A 16,375-nucleotide genomic window follows, 5' to 3' on the forward strand; every position below is an offset into this window, starting at 1 on the left:
GCAGGCCGACGACGCTGATCAGGGCGTCGCTGGGCCGGTCATCGCTAGGCCGGTCATCGCTAGGCGAAGACGGCGGAATCCTAAGCGGCGCTGATCAGGGCGGCGCTGGGCGGAGACGGCGGCGGGGCGACAGACGAAGCTCAGGCGTCGGGCACAGGCACAAGCGTCGGGCAAGGGCGTCGGGCACGGGCGATGAACAGTGCCGGGCGAGACGATGAACAGTGCCAGGCGAATCCTCCTCCAACACGGGCAAACGACAAACCAGAAACGCCGGAACTTCACGGCTCTGATACCATGTAGAAATACGAACAAGAAGAAGACGAAGAGAAACAATGATCACGATGTAACGTGGAAAACCCTCAACACGAGGGAGAAAAAACCACGAATGAGGAGGAGTTGGTGCCCACTAGCAGCCAGACTCTCTCTCTCTTAAGATTATCATTAACACTTAAGGATTAGGGTTACATGACTTAAGTAGAGCCCAAAACGGGCTACAAGGCGGGTCGGGTATGGATCCGGACCCGAAACCCACAATCTATCAACAAAATTAAATAGAAACCTATGGTAAACTTTAGAAATAATAGAAATATATATATATAGAACTTGAAATTGACAGATTGTATACCTTTTGTAGATAAAGAAACAGAGAAGCCCTCTTCTTCCAAACACAAATGAGTTTCCCACAAACAAATCTTCCTCCAAAGAGGCAATTTGTCCCTCAAATTGACAATTTATTTGGCAATTTGTCTCCAAAACGGCAAAAAAACTCTCTTTCCCAAAGTTCTTATAAGTGTAAGAAATGGAGGGGAAGAAACAGTTTTTTAAAGAAATCGATCAAAAGGGGCATCATGACTTTTAAAAAAAAAATTGCACTGTATCATAATACGGGCAGATACAGCTGCCATATTGTAAGATACCACTAATACACATACAATAGACATGCAAAATGTGTATCGTAGGTGTATGGTATAGGTTTGACAACCTATATGATACATGTCGTACGATAAGCCTCTATATCGTATAATATGGATAACACTGCATATCAGATAATTCTCCAGTAATCAGTGCAGAAATTAATTAAGTGATTTATGAGTAAGGATGAAAAAAGAGAAATGCACACAACCAACTGAAAGAACATCAGAAAGACCGAATAAGAGAAGATCTAATAAAAAACGCACACTACCAGCTGAACAAAAGCATTAAAAAGTTTGGATAAGAAAAGATCCAATAGGAAATGCACAAAATAAGCAAATAAAAGCATTAAAAATATGGAAGAGAAAAGACCCAGTCAGATAAAATTTTATTTGAACAGCACAAGAATAAAAGAGCTTTCACCAAATTCATCTCTGCGTTGTCGCTAATAACGAGTTTGTCCCTGCCTGCCCCTTAGTTTTCCAAGTTAGTTCTTGAGGTTAATTCTGTTATTTTTTCCATTTTTCAGTAAGTACACTTGAAAAAGAAAGACAAGAATGATCCAGTAGAATGAAAGGAATTATCGTATAGCATATGAGCATCTTACTAAGTGAACAACTATTGTAAGCCTTTAACCATGACTGAAGTAGCAAAAGGATGGAGTTCATCAAAGTGTAAATGTAGGGGAAGACTTGTCCATAGTGACATGACATGATTGAATGTTCTGGTTCAAATGAACCTATATAATTATTAGTTATCACACACAAACTTAAAGAGTCAAACATTTTCACAAGAATTTTTATGTAAAGCTAAATAAAATATCAGATGCTTTTATCAACAATTTTATGGTCTGATGAGAGTTGGATTCCATATCCAACATTGCAATCTGACAGAATTAGCGTCCAATTTAGAGTCAGTTTTTGAAATAGTGCTATAGGCATATCTCAGGGTCATCGTGACAGCATAATAGCCTTAAAAGAATGAGCCCTTCAACAAGTTTTATTGACAGCTGTTTGATTCAACTTCAGCAAACCACACTAGAATTTTTTAACACAAAAGAAGAAATTAGGAAGGCATTTAAACCATAAGAAAGAACGAATTGACAAAAGAATATGCCAAAGCAAAAAACTAGCTAACTGTGAGTAGCAACATGACTTTCTTAAACAGAAAATACATATCTCAGTCAGTAGATTAAAGACTACTTTGAAGTTTGAATTAACACATATAAGTTTCATCAACATAAAATAATTATGAAGATCTTTTTCCAAAATGGTAATATCAGAGGTCTGAAAACAATACTTGCTCAACCCCATGCATGTTTTACACACAATCGCTATCAGTGTGCTGTTTGTTTTAATTGTTAACTTACATGAAACAAGGTAGAGAAGTGAACTTCTAGAGCACAAGAACGTCCTATGAAGACTACCTTATGTCACTGACACCTTATAGTTTACACTTAATTGGGAAAGGCATATAGAGAGATTCATTGGTTTTTAGTTCTAATTTTTTATATTTATTTCTCTATTTTATACTCAGTGGCAGCATTCGTTTTTCTGATACAGTTCAACTTGCTTAGACGTGCATCAACAGGACCTTGTAGTGAAAGTCAATATGTTTCAGAACTGTGACTGAAATACACAAGCAACAAGCATGAACAATACTGATTAACATACTATTTTCATTCTAACACCTGTTACCACATCTTATTGTTGTTGACCATGATCAAATCTAAACCATACACCAGTTCCCATTTCCATCCAGACTCGATCTGACTTGACTAGAAATAGATACAGTCTCAAATTAGCCATGTTTCAACCTATAAATTCTACCTTCCAGGCCTAGTTAGACCTCAATCAAATGGCAGACCCTTATGCCGTTGCCTCCATGGTCTGTATAGTCCCAGTAGGGCTGTCCAAATGGGATAAGAACCTTCACACCAAACACAAACCAACCATGGAGCATATTTTTTACAGCAAAGAGTGATTTAGATTAAAGAAGTATTACATTGATTGTCGAGAAGACAAGTCCATCCAAGAGGACAGCTGCATTTAGCCATGATTCATCCTTTGCACCCTTTTCACTTCTTTCTTCTTCTCTGGGTGGCTAAGACCAGGAATACCTTGACGTTCATGGCTATACACTGGCTACCCTGGTAGGTAGTAGTTGAGGTGCCCTTTTGACCACTAGATGGCTAGGGAGTACACCCAGCTCATATCTTGTACAAAGGGATGCAAACTGGTGGGTTTCAACCCTTCCCAGATGGCTTTAAGTTTTTGAAGTTACCTATCTACATTTGTTTGTACTTCTGTCACACGAGTACCCGCACGGTACCGGTACGACATCGGTACCGGTGCGGGTGCGGCGTCGGGTACAGCGTGGGTGCGGCGTTGACCGCACACCCACGGTGTTGACTGCATCGGGTACGGCTAACATACCCGGAGTCATTTTTGACCATTTTCGGACTCGATCAACTTTGACCAAGTCCAAAATTGTTCGGTTTTAAATTTTAACGTTTTTTACATTTTTACATTTTTTATAATTTTCATGTTAAATTTGTCGAAACCCTTAAACGACGATGGTTCTTGTTCTTCGCCTTCACCCTTTCACTAAAACAGACAAACGGTGAGCGGCGACGGTAGGCAGCGAGAAGGAAGAAGAAGAAGAAGAAGAAGAAGAAAAAGAAGTTACGGTGACTGCTAGCAGCGAGAAGGAAGAAGAAGAAGAAGTTTTGGGTCGTGCTGATTTTTGGATTTTGTGGGGTCGATCGGAGGTGTTTCTCTGCTTGCATTGGTAATCTGTCTTTGTTGCCGTGATGGTTTTTCTCCTTGATTCTTCATTTTTTGTTTTTCGGTTTTTCTTTGACATTGATGAGTCTGCAAGTAACTATTCCCTCTCTCTCTCTCTCACGCCATTCCCTTTTAGGACATATTTTGGTTTAATTTGTGGTTAAGACGATACCTTGGATTCCTTTTAATGTTTTGATCCAGCTGGTTTTCAGTTTTATCTTTTCCTTTTCGTTTTCCTTTCCTCGTTTTATTTTCTTTTTCGAGTTCGGTGTGCTAAACGGTATTTGCTCTGTATAGTTGGAACAAAATAAGCCAGCGAAAAGGGCGATTGTGGTTGTTTTGTTCAGTCCAAATCACCCCAATGATTTTATTTTTAATAAATTTGTGATTCTTATATATGTGTGAATGTGTTATCATGAAGATGATCATGATTTATGAATATGTTATTCTGTTTGTAAGTTTTTGATATTGTAGAAACACGAACCACAAAGAGAGAGAGTGGAGAACGAACACACAATCTACGTGGAAAACCTCAGAAAGAGGTGAAAAACCACGGGGAGGCTCTGACCTAGGGGCTCACCGCAACCCTAGGAGAGAGAAAATTATATTTCACTTAATTCAACACTAAACACAAGTGACAATATAAAGAGGGAGAGAGGAGAAGCCGCCTAGGGTACCGAGCCCGCCTCGGTACCCGCGCCCCATAGAACCGGGTCCAGGAATGGACCCGGTTCCCACAGCAACATATTCTAACACTCCCCCTCAAGCTTGGCATACATGTCAAACATGCCAAGCTTGCTAACATTCTTTTCGAATGAAGAAGTACAAAGCCCTTTAGTTAGGACGTCTGCAACTTGATCTTCAGACTTCATATATGGCAGAATCAGCTCATTTGAGTCAATGCGTTCCCGGATAAAATGACGGTCAATCTCCACATGTTTGGTCCTGTCATGTAGAACTGGATTATTGGCAAGATTAATCGCAGACTTGTTGTCACAGTACATCTTCATTTTATCTCCCAGTTCCACACCAATATCAGTCAAAAGAATCTTCAGCCACAGCATCTCTGTAACCCCCATTGCAACAGCCCTGTACTCAGCCTCAGCACTAGACCTCGAACATACTTCTTGCCTCTTACTTCTCCAAACAACTAGGTTACCTCCAAGAAAGATACAATACCCTGTAGTAGACCTCCTTGTGTCAGTGCAACCTGCCCAATCTGCATCTGAGTAGCCCTCAATAGTAAGTTTGTCTTGTCGAGTATACAGCAGTCCTTTTCCTGGGGTCATTCTTTAGATATCCCAACACTCTTTCTGCACTCTTCCAGTGACAATCCGTGGGAGCATGCATAAATTGACTTAGCACATTTACCGCATACGTGATATCAGGGCGAGTTAGAGTAAGATAGATAAGCTTACCTACTAGCCTCTGATATCGCCCTTTTCCTTCCTCATCCAGAATAATGCCCGTCTTGATACTTATCTTAGTTCCCGACTCTATAGGAGTAAGATAGGGCCTACAACCAAGTTTACATGTCTCCTTTAGTAAGTCAAGAGTGTACTTCCTTTGATTCATAACCAGCCCTGTCTCTGATCGAGCAATCTCTATCCCCAGAAAGTATCTCAGCTTACCCAGATCCTTGAGGTCGAATTCTTTAGCTAATCTCTCCTTCATCTTTCTGTTTTCTTCTTCATCACTGCCAGTGACAATCATATCATCAACGTAGACAAGGAGAAGACTCACCAGACCATCTCTCTGCTTTATGAATAGGGTATGATCTCCATTTCCTTGCTTGTACCCAGTAGACTTCATAACGATCCTTAGTCTCTCAAACCAAGCTCTAGGCGACTGCTTCAAGCCATACAAAGCTTTCTTGAGGTGACAACATTTTCCCTCTTGAACATACCCGGGAGGCATGCTCATATAGACTTCTTCCTCCAGATGACCGTTCAAGAACGCATTTTTAACATCAAGCTGGTCCATGCGCCACTTCCTGTGCACAGCAAGAGCAAGAATAACCCTCACGGTCTTCAACTTTGCAACAGGGGCAAAGGTCTCAAGATAGTCGATCCCATACTTCTGGCTGAACCCCTTTGCAACCAAACGAGCTTTATATCGATCTACAGTGCCATCAGGTTTGTACTTCACGTTGTAAACCCACTTAGAGCCAACTAAGTGTGTCCCTTTAGGGATATCAACAACTTCCCATGTTTTGTTCTTAGCTAACGCACCCATCTCCTCTGTCATAGCATGTAACCACTTGGGATCATCCTTAGCATCATCCACCGACCTGGGAATAACAACTTTGGATAAGGTTGTGATAAAACATTTGTAATTTGTACTGAGCTTAGCATAAGAAACAAATCTCTGAATAGGGTGAGAAGTACATGACCTGGTGCCTTTGCGCAAAGCAATGGGGAGCTCTTCATTCGATGGACTTGGGTCATCCGGGGAGATCACAGGATTGGGATTGGTTCTATCCTCATCACCAACATCTTCCACTGTAGCTTTCTCCTTTCTGACATAAACCTGGCCAAACAAGTGATCCCGGGCAACAGTGGGCTGAGCATCCACCGTGACCCCTTCCATATGGCTGCCCTTCTCATTACTGACCGTGACCGTGTCAATCACACTGGGACTAACCTTGTAATCCAAAAACTCCATAAACTGAATCAGCTGATTAGAGGAATATTCTTCCCCTTTGTTCCCAAGACACTCCCCCTGAAGAGGATTCACCGAAAAATACGACTCATGTTCATAAAATGTGACATCCCTCGAAACATACACTTTGGAAGTAGTGGGATCCACACATTTATACCCCTTCTGAGTGGAAGAGTACCCCAAGAAAACTCCTTTAATAGACTGGGGATCAAGTTTTTTGAGAGTAGGGCTATGATTATGCACAAAACAACTGCACCCAAAGACACGAGGAGTAAGAGGCCACGGATTCTGAGTGGGCCACAGGGTAGAATAAGGAGACTGACCATCCAACACCCTAATAGGCATACGGTTAATGAGATGTGCACTAGTGAGAAGTGCATCACCCCAATACCGCTTCGGGACATGACGTTGGAACATAATGGCCCGGGTAACATTCAATAGATGACGATTTTTACGTTCAGCTATACCATTTTGAGGAGGGGTATAACTACAAGAGGTTTCATGAACAATACCCTTGCCTTTCAAGAATTCATCAAGGGATTGGGAGACATATTCCCTTGCATTATCCGTACGGAAAGCTTGAACAGTAGTATGGAATTGAGTCTCAACAAAGGCAACAAAGTTTTTCACAACTGCTGGAACCTCACTACGTTCTCGCAACAAGTACACGAACGTACATCTAGAGTAATCATCAATAAGCGTCAAAAAATAGTGACAACCACCACACGTGGGTACTCCAGAAGGACCCCAAACATCGGAATGAACTAAGGCAAACGGATGAGTGGTTTTATTCAAAGAAATAGGGTACGAAGCCCTGACATGTTTAGCCAATTGAAACACTTCACAAGCGAAGGAGTCAATGGAGACAGAAGCAAACAAATGAGGAAACAACTTCTTTATTAACTGGAAGGGGAGATGTCCAAGACGCTCGTGCCATCGCAGAACAGTAGATCTATCGTTCACACCAGACAAGTGACCACTCGTGGCAGAAATCAATGCTGAAGCAACTTGTACCGGCAGCCTGTAGAGCCCATCAGTAACCGAACCAATCCCAATCTTCTTCCACGTCACCAAGTCCTGCAGGGAACAATGATCAGCAGAGAAAATCAGATTACAGTTTAATTCTTTAGTAATACTGCTGACAGAGAGTAAGTTCACAGGAATATTTGGAACATGCAGGGCATTGTGGAGACGGTATTTGTTCAACAGGGACAAGCTCCCTTTCCCAGCCACAGAGATAGAAGACCCATCTGCCATAGACATGCGTTGCTTGCCAGAGGAAAGTTGATATTCTTGAAAGAGTTTAGAGTCCCCTGTCATGTGGTGAGTGGCTCCACTATCAACAATCCAATCACCAAGAGAAGGGTTACCTTGATCAGTCGAGGCGACGAGGGCTTGGGCTAGCTGAGCCCCTTCAGACGTGGAGGACTCCTCAGGGGTAGTAGATAGACGGCTGATGTACGCCTGTAGCTCCTTGAGTTGAGCAGGGGACAACTTGGACTTTGCACCACTAAAAGAATTGCTCTGACTGGAATCAGACACAGAAGGGCTACGCTTGCCAGAGGGAGGACGACCTCTGACCAGTCTCTTCTCGGGATGAAGATCCCAACAGAAATCCACCGAATGCCCCAACTTGTGGCAATGAGTGCAATGTCGGGCAGGACGCTGCCCAGTCCCTGAGGCACGACTGACAAAGGCAGAAGGGCCATGACCGGTGTCAAGATGCATCACCTGGCGACGTTGTTCTTCAGACTCAACACGAGCATATACTTCCTCTATCCCCGGAATCTCATCACCATTAAGAATCTGGCTACGAATAGACTCAAATTCATCCCGCAGGCCTCCCAGAAACAGAAACGTACGGTCCATCCATTCCTTTTCCCAGTAGAGGGAATGATCTGAACCGCACGTCCACTCATCAGTCACATGATAATCTAGCTCCTCCCATTTGGTCTTCAGGGCAGCATAGAAGGCAGCAACAGACAAATCACCTTGTGTCAGAGAATAAATACTGCGTTTAATCTGATAGGTGCGCAGATGTCTCTTCTTGCGACCATACATCTTTGCAAGCACAGTCCACATATCAAAAGAGGTCGGCTTCCGCAGAATGAGGGGCTGGATATCGGATGACACGGAGCTGATAATCCACACCTTCACTTGGCTGTCCTCCAACGCCCACGTCGCCCATTGAGGATCAGATTTGATGGGCGCAGGTTTGTCGCCAGTGATGTAAGAGAGACGCCCACGGCTAGTAATCCCAATCTCGAGAGCGGCAGACCAAGATAGGTAATTGTCCTTGGTCAGACGGATGGAGGTGACCTGAATCAGCACGTTCTCAGTCTTGGAGGCGCTGCCCGTGTCAAGAACGGCATCTTTTTGAGTCCCCATCGCTTCTGCCATCACAAACAAGCACACAGCAACAAGAGGCACAGCAGCGGGAATGAGGCAACGGCGACGGGAAGGAGGCAGCGGCGACGGCGGCGGGAATGAGGCAGCGGCAACGGAAAGCAGGCGACGGCGCAACACAGAGGCCACCCACGGTGGCGGCAGAGGACGGCGGAACGGAGGACGGCGGAACAGAGGACGGCGCAACAGAGGACGGCGGAACAGAGGACGGCGGCGGCGGAACAAAGGACAGCGGCGGCAGAGCAGGGCGACGTCACAAGGGCAGCAGCGGCGCCGGAACTTCAACGGCGTCGGGCGACGAAAAAACTTGACGATCCTCGGAAAAAACGCTTCTCCAACTCCGCTGGCTCTGATACCATGTAGAAACACGAACCACAAAGAGAGAGAGTGGAGAACGAACACACAATCTACGTGGAAAACCTCAGAAAGAGGTGAAAAACCACGAGGAGGCTCTGACCTAGGGGCTCACCGCAACCCTAGGAGAGAGAAAATTATATTTCACTTAATTCAACACTAAACACAAGTGACAATATAAAGAGGGAGAGAGGAGAAGCTGCCTAGGGTACCGAGCCCGCCTCGGTACCCGCGCCCCATAGAACCGGGTCCAGGAATGGACCCGGTTCCCACAGCAACATATTCTAACAAATATATATATATATATATATATATATATATGTGTGTGTGTGTGTGTGTGTGTGTGTGTGTGTGTGTGTGTGTGTGAATATGTTATTATGTTTGTAATTTTTTTATATATATATGTGTGTGTATACGGCCATACCCCGCACCCAAGTTTTTTTAAAATAGTCTGTACCTGCACCCGTACCCATGTGACATAGGTTTGTACATATGCCTGACCTTTTTCCTCTCTTCCTGGTTTCTCAACAATCTCTATCAAGAGGTATCAAGAGATCTTTGGTTTTGTGACTATATGTTTCTTCCTTGTTTTCTAAAAGTGAACAGCATACTCTAGCTAACGAATAATGTTCCCATATCACAGGTAAAGCTCAACTAGGATATACTGGATGGTTGACAATGTCTCAAGACTCTCAACTACAGCATAGGGAATCAAAGCACTATAAATTATTACAAGCAACAGAAAGGCATCCCTGATGCAGAATTTCATGCAACACATATATACATGAACAAGAAGTTCATTTAGATGGATCTGGAAGCAACCTTGAACAGAAATTTATGAGCAATAATTGGTTCATTCCCTGAAAGCAAAACAGGATGTCCTGTTCTATTGTTCCCAGAACAGGCAAAATAGGATGTCCTCTTCTCAAGTAACAAGAATAGCTCAAGAAACAGTGACAGTATTCATTGAGTGTCCCTTGAGTTCACGTATTCCTTCTCATATGCATGTAAGAGTATGTTTCACATGTTTTGTATCTGAGGTTTGCATCCGTTTTGATGGAACAATACTTTAGAATTCCAGTTCAGTGCCAGAACAATAAATTAAACATATTCAACCAGGTTATATCATTGCAAATGCATCATAGGAGACAACAAATATAAAAATTGAATTTCTTTCACCTGATATGAAAAATCTGCCGTGAAATGAATAGATTGATGAAAAGAAAAAGAAGCTACCTTCAGCTTCTGCAACATTTGCAACCATCTGAAAGAATTCCAATCCTTTGATGAAGGTCTTAACTTTCCATGATTTGTGCAGTTTCAGAACACCTGACTCATTTTGAAGATTCCATCCTGGCACCTACAGTTTTGTAGGATTTCACCATTCTTTCTACCTCTTGTTTCTCAAAAAGATATGCCAACACCATACAGATCAAAAATTTCAAGATAAAAGTTATACCTTCTGAATTAACTCGGATGCTGATTCTTCTGTCATAGAATGGAGGTCTTTTGAATCACATGGTACACACTTCTTCTCTGACAAGGCTGTCAATACCAAAGAAAAAAGTAATATTGGAACTTCTACTCATTTAGGGAAGCAAATTTTTCAGTAGACATTTTAAATGTAATAAGGATCAGTAGCGGGAAACTTAAATGAATAATGGTTATTTAATCACGTTATAAAGACGAATGTATCACTGAACGTGTGCAATATAATTCATCTCCAGCACCATAACTTCTCATAAATGAAAGACATTCCACCATATAAAAAATATATTCTGATACCAAATCAACATGCACACATGGGTGGCATGGCAGCTGAAACACAAGATGTCATCATAAAATGAATTACCTTAGCCAATTATGGGTCGTTGGGAGTGTACAGATCCTCACAGAACCAAGACATTCTATATTGCAATGCAACCACTAGAAGAGAGCAACAAAACTATGCATGTCTATTTTAAATGAATCAACCATCCCAGTACAGGTGATAAAAACAAAAACGAGGACTTCTTGTAAAGAAGACATAATATGCTTCAAGGGAAAAGCAACTGACAGATTGAGTTGTCAAGTAACATGAAAGTATGATGAAAAACAATTGGACGAATGAAATACATAAACTAGTTAATGACTTAACGTAGTAAAAGTCCTTACAAAAGAAGATTTCAAAATCATGACTTGATGCCTTAATAAATTTCAGATGAACAGGCTACAGAAAAGATGAACGAAGCAACAACGGTTTGGTTGGCTAAATCCTGGAGGCATAATATAGAGTGGTTCTCACAGGCAAGGATCATCAAAATGTTGAGTAATGGATGTGTACAGAAAACCTTCAAGAAAGAAAAAAATCCTCGCACACCTTTAGCTTGACAGCTTCCAAAAAACCGAGATGGCGGTTTCCTAGTTGACAGGACCTTCAGCTGAAATATGTCACTTAAAAATCCAAGTCTATATAAGAACAACTCACTTCCAAGAAACATCAAAGAAGAGAAAGGAGCTCAAAGAATAACAAAGGAAGAATTATAAGCCTCTAGTCTAGTTATATACAGCCCCATATCCAGGAAAACGGAAAAGCTTTAACAAAAACAAAGTCATAGACCAGACCACAAATGGAATGATCAAAATCATGTGCAACAAAACTTAAACAAAAACTCCATGACTACCTGGCCATGTTAAGAACTCTGTTCTGAAAGGATAATCAAGCAACTAAAACATAATATTTCATCCGTTAGGATATACCCATAGTTTAACCACATATTCGCTTCTAAGCAGCACTTTCATATTTGAAAACCTGAAAAGGTATTGGCATCTGATGAGACATGCCTTTTACATGTAATTACAACTAATTTAACATTTCATAAAGAAGGAAAACTCGTTGTGACTCCTTCAATTACAGTCACCAAGGCCACCAAAACCAAAGAGCTGAATATCCACACGGAATTATTCAAAAGAATCAGTTGATCTCTCACTAGACACACACCTTTTCAAAGCATTACAAGTAAAACAATGTAATTGTTATACATCCATGGTTCCTATAGCATCCTTTACTTGGAAGATGGGGTTCCGCAGAATGTGGAACGTAATTGTTCTTTCAGATTAATAAAAAAACAAAAAAGATCACCTTGAGTTCCTCAAATTTTGTGGGCAAGGAAGTGAAACTGCTCACATTATCCTAATGCGTCTAATCTCATTGGTTTGTTTGCAATATCTTTTAGAACTGTACATTCGTGATTAAAGTAGTTCAGGCGAGGACCTGGTACAGTTGTCTGAGTGCACATGCCTCTTTATCACATCATCCAGTCCAGGTTGTGTTCTGAACCAATATGGCACCTTTCTGTCCGATAGAAACTACAGTAGCCAACTTGTGGTAGGCAGGACATGCGTTGCGCAAAACCATGCAAAATCTTAGTACTGTAGTTTTAAACTTCAAATATGACTTCGGAAAAGATAAGATCGTCGCCACATTCGTTTTAACATGACCGAGTAATCTTTTTTCATCACGTCCAGTTTCGGAAGGAGCTTCGAAGAACTTCGTCGGCCTTAGCCAACCACGTAGATAATTCCCATCATTTACTTTAACGGACCAGAACGCAATTTTGTGCTCTGGAAGAAGGAATAGCCAGAGCTACCAAGAAGCACCCAACAAGAAACCAGAAGGAACCAAAATTCAGAAAAGGAAGAAAAAACAGAAACGATTCAAAAAAGAGAAGTACCACAATCCGTGGCTTCCGAGGGCGGATTGGTGGACATTTCGGCCCTCGATTCCACTCCAAATCTACAACCGAATCAAAAGCAAACTTGAGAGAGAGAGAGAGGGATTGGAGTGGGGGTTGGGTTAGGGGGAGAGAAAGAAAGAGACGGAGAGAGAGGACCTCGGAGAGACGAAGAAAGAGTCGCGGTCGCAACGCGGCACTCATTCTGGCGTCGTCGCTAAAAACTCACGGAGAGCGATTCGGTTCACGGCCACCGCCTCACAGAGCCACGCATCCGTCGAACCGTGGAAACTCCCACAAACGCTGGACGAAACATCGCCATACCTCGAGTCCCCGCCACCCTCCTCTCGCGATTGCCGGGGCACGGATCCAAACGGTCCGGATTCGGGTCGAATTAAGTCTCTATCATATTCGCCTCAATTCGATTTTATATAAATAGATTTAAATCCAAACCCTGGATTCAGGTCCGACATTTATCTCTATGTTAAATTTCGTTAACATAAAATGGTCGGAAGCCTATCCCTTAATCCAAACCTGGATTCAGGCCCGACATTTATCGACAATGATAAATTTGTTCCCAAATCCAAACCCGGATCAAGGTTCACATTTATTGGCAACGACAAATTTTGATCAAATAACACTACAACAAGATTTGTTTCATGATACATTCAAGTAAAATTATGTTTGCAATGATGCGAAAAGCATTCCAAAATCTAAAAGAAACAACGACATCGTATGAACTAGTTTTATGATATAATGGTATTTACTAAGAAACAATAAACAGTCAGACAAAACACATTGTGATTGTGATCATGCAACTGCAAGATTGTGATAACATAACTGCAACATTCGTTTTAAGATACACTCAAATAAAATTGTGTTTACAATGATGCAATAAAGACTCAAAAAAATAAATGCAACAACGGTACTCTATGAATTGGTTCGATGATAAAAAGAAAGTTTACCAGACCGCATTAAACTTAAACACATAGTTGGGAGCTTGTCCCTTGTAAGGGTGGGCATCGGGCTGGGTTGACCGGATTTGAAATCGGACCCAAGTCCCATTTTGGCAGTTGGGGCCAAGCCCGAGCAACTTGGACTAGGCCCAGACCTGGGCCCGAGCTTGGACATTGTTCGTGTATATTGAGCCTTGAAACATAGTTGGCAAACCCGCCAATCCAAGTCGTAAGCATGTGTCCGAGTTACTTCAGATCGTCAACTATGCTGAATAGTAAAGTTTGTTATGTTTTTGAATTGTGAAATAACACAAACTTTATTAAGTGTTTATGAATACTCATATTAAGTGTTATTAGTTTTAGGTGATGAAAAATCAAACATAAAAGTCCCGACAAGCTTATCTTCTTCTCCTATTTATAAAAAACATTACTACTACAAAAATTTATGACCTAACTCAATCAAGTTGCTGAGCCAAGTCTCTAACTCGTGACTCAGTTTCAAACGATCCGAGTCCGAGTCACGAATTTACCAACCAAATCTTCAAGTGCCGAAGCCTCCTCCATTGTGTTCTTAAATGCGGTAGGCTACACGGTCAATAGTGAAAACTGGTGTAAGAAGCAAAGGTGCTTAGTGCTTATTAGTTCAGTGATGACTCCTGTTATGTATTAGTAATCCACACTAGAGTTGAATGTGGCAATTATATGTTATTTTGGTAGAACTCCAATACAATGCATTTGAATCTAAGAACATGAGGCAGATTTTACGATCTATAAGAGCTTTTCATGTGCCTTTATACGTGAAACTTCTTCTAGAAAACAACATGCCTTGAGAGAAAATACTTTCCTTGAAGTCGGGTGAAAGCAAATGTAACTGTTTTACACTAAACACAGAGGTCTTGGACTTCGGAGCTTGTTTATAATTGAAATAGGGACCAAGAAAGGGCCAAAACCTGCAAGCAAAAATTTTTATTAAAAAAAATAAAATAAAACTCATACAAGATTTGTTTTATAAATTTCGGCTTAGAAGAATATTCATAAAATATATAGATAACCAAACATTAATCCAAAGATCATTACTCAAGTAAGCATGCACTGAAAATTTGCTTTATGCATGCCTGTGTTTACGCTAAATAATTCCGTTTAACTAAGGAGAATGAAAGTAGGACAATTAGGAGTGGGCACCAGGCCGGCCCCATTGGGCTTTTGGGCCCCTAGACCGGGTCAGGTGGGGCATGACACAAAATCAGGCCAGGCTCAGGCCCGAGCTCGGGTTGAACCAAGTGAGGCCGTGCCTAGGCCTGGGTTGTCAAAATGGCGCTCGGGCTGGCCTGACCCGGCCTAATGCCCACCTCTAAGGACAACGGTGCTTGATCCCACGTTGATCAAGGGAATTTTAAGGAACAGGTAATAAGGAATTTACCTCCTTCATGGCTATGCACATATTAATATTTTGAGTTTCAAGTATTTCAACAATGATCTTAAAATTATGAAAGTGTGTTAAAGGTTTATATAGCCTATTCAATGAGAAACAACCAAGTAAATAAAGATGTCAATGAATCATAGTTGAATTGGATGTATATCTTACCATAGTAGCACTTTGAATTGGATGTATACTTTACCATAGTTGCATTTTTCAGATATCTATATATTCAGATTTGAATTCATATTCGAATTCCGATAAAGAATTTTTATACCATATCCGAATCTGAAATACTGAATTTATAATCCGAGTCTGACTTTAGATCAACAACCAAATCTGAATTTTAAACCGCCACATTATAGACAATAAGATATTTATTGAAAATCTATATTTGACTCAAATCTGAATCCGAATCCACAATATTTACTTAAAATCTGAATCCAAATCTGACCAGATGTTATTCTTTTATATTTGAATCCAATCTGAATTGTTAATCGGATATCAATTTATCCGATTTTTTTTTCACGTGGTTTAGTCAGATATCAGATCCAAATCAAATCTTTTGACATCGCTATAAGTAAAATGAAAAAATTGATCAACAAATGACAAACTGACCAATCTCAGCATAAGTTCTAGCAACTTCAACGAATAATCAAAACCTACCAAACATGTAAATACTTATTGTCTCTTAGTAAATGTCATCATTAAACCAGTATATACAGTGTCATGACATTTAATTTTTTCAAGCACCTTATTACTAGAGGGCCCCAACATACAATACCAAACATTTTTTTATAAGTATCAAAAGCAAAAATTAATCTAAACAGGAAGACTTGAATTATTATGTCCTTGATCGTATAAGACCTTATTCCTAAGAGAGTACGATTCTATTCGGTGGATCTTTCACATGAAACCCACTATGAGTCAAAATCAAGTAAACAATTATTATCATGAGCTAATCCAAGAACAAAAACAAGATTTTCTTTCTTTATATGTCGGACCCTTAACTTTGAATTAAAAAGTAAAAAAGTTTCACGAATGTTTATTCCATGAAAATCAACTTTGTTTGCTATTTTTTTTTATAATTAGCTCTCGCATGGTGTGAAGGCATATTTTGAATATCATTCAAATCCAAAGCAGTGAAGACCTTAGACGCAAGCAATGTGG

At 41.0% G+C, this 16,375-nt stretch overlaps 2 protein-coding genes across 6 annotated transcripts in view; both read right to left on the reverse strand.

The window, feature by feature from the left end:
* The window catches only part of LOC116258190 (pterin-4-alpha-carbinolamine dehydratase 2, mitochondrial), a 37,829-nt gene extending 24,666 nt beyond the window's left edge, over window positions 1-13,163 (reverse strand). Inside the window, exons 1-5 of one of the 5 annotated variants that reach the window (XM_050078691.1) lie at window positions 12,992-13,158; window positions 12,833-12,894; window positions 11,479-11,552; window positions 10,579-10,664; window positions 10,356-10,479 (exon numbers count right to left, since the gene is read on the reverse strand). In XM_050078691.1, coding sequence (XP_049934648.1) covers window positions 10,356-10,479; window positions 10,579-10,664; window positions 11,479-11,552; window positions 12,833-12,894; window positions 12,992-13,036 — 391 coding nt within the window. In that variant the 5' untranslated portion in view covers window positions 13,037-13,158. Of the gene's footprint in view, window positions 1-10,355; window positions 10,480-10,578; window positions 10,665-11,478; window positions 11,553-12,832; window positions 12,895-12,991 lie in introns of all 5 variants that reach the window. The other 4 variants (XM_031635342.2, XM_031635343.2, XM_050078690.1 and 1 more) reach the window with 4 other exon arrangements.
* Window positions 7,275-9,280, reverse strand: LOC126410214 (uncharacterized). Its single transcript, XM_050078689.1, has 2 exons — window positions 7,730-9,280; window positions 7,275-7,436 (listed from the first exon to the last, which is right to left on the reverse strand). The coding sequence occupies exons 1-2, from the start codon at window positions 8,757-8,759 to the stop codon at window positions 7,393-7,395; spliced, it is 1,074 nt and encodes a 357-aa protein (XP_049934646.1). The 5' UTR covers window positions 8,760-9,280; the 3' UTR covers window positions 7,275-7,392.
* Window positions 13,164-16,375: the final 3,212 nt, after the last annotated feature.

Source organism: Nymphaea colorata, chromosome 7 (assembly GCF_008831285.2).
Source record: "Nymphaea colorata isolate Beijing-Zhang1983 chromosome 7, ASM883128v2, whole genome shotgun sequence".
Lineage (NCBI taxonomy): Eukaryota > Viridiplantae > Streptophyta > Magnoliopsida > Nymphaeales > Nymphaeaceae > Nymphaea > Nymphaea colorata.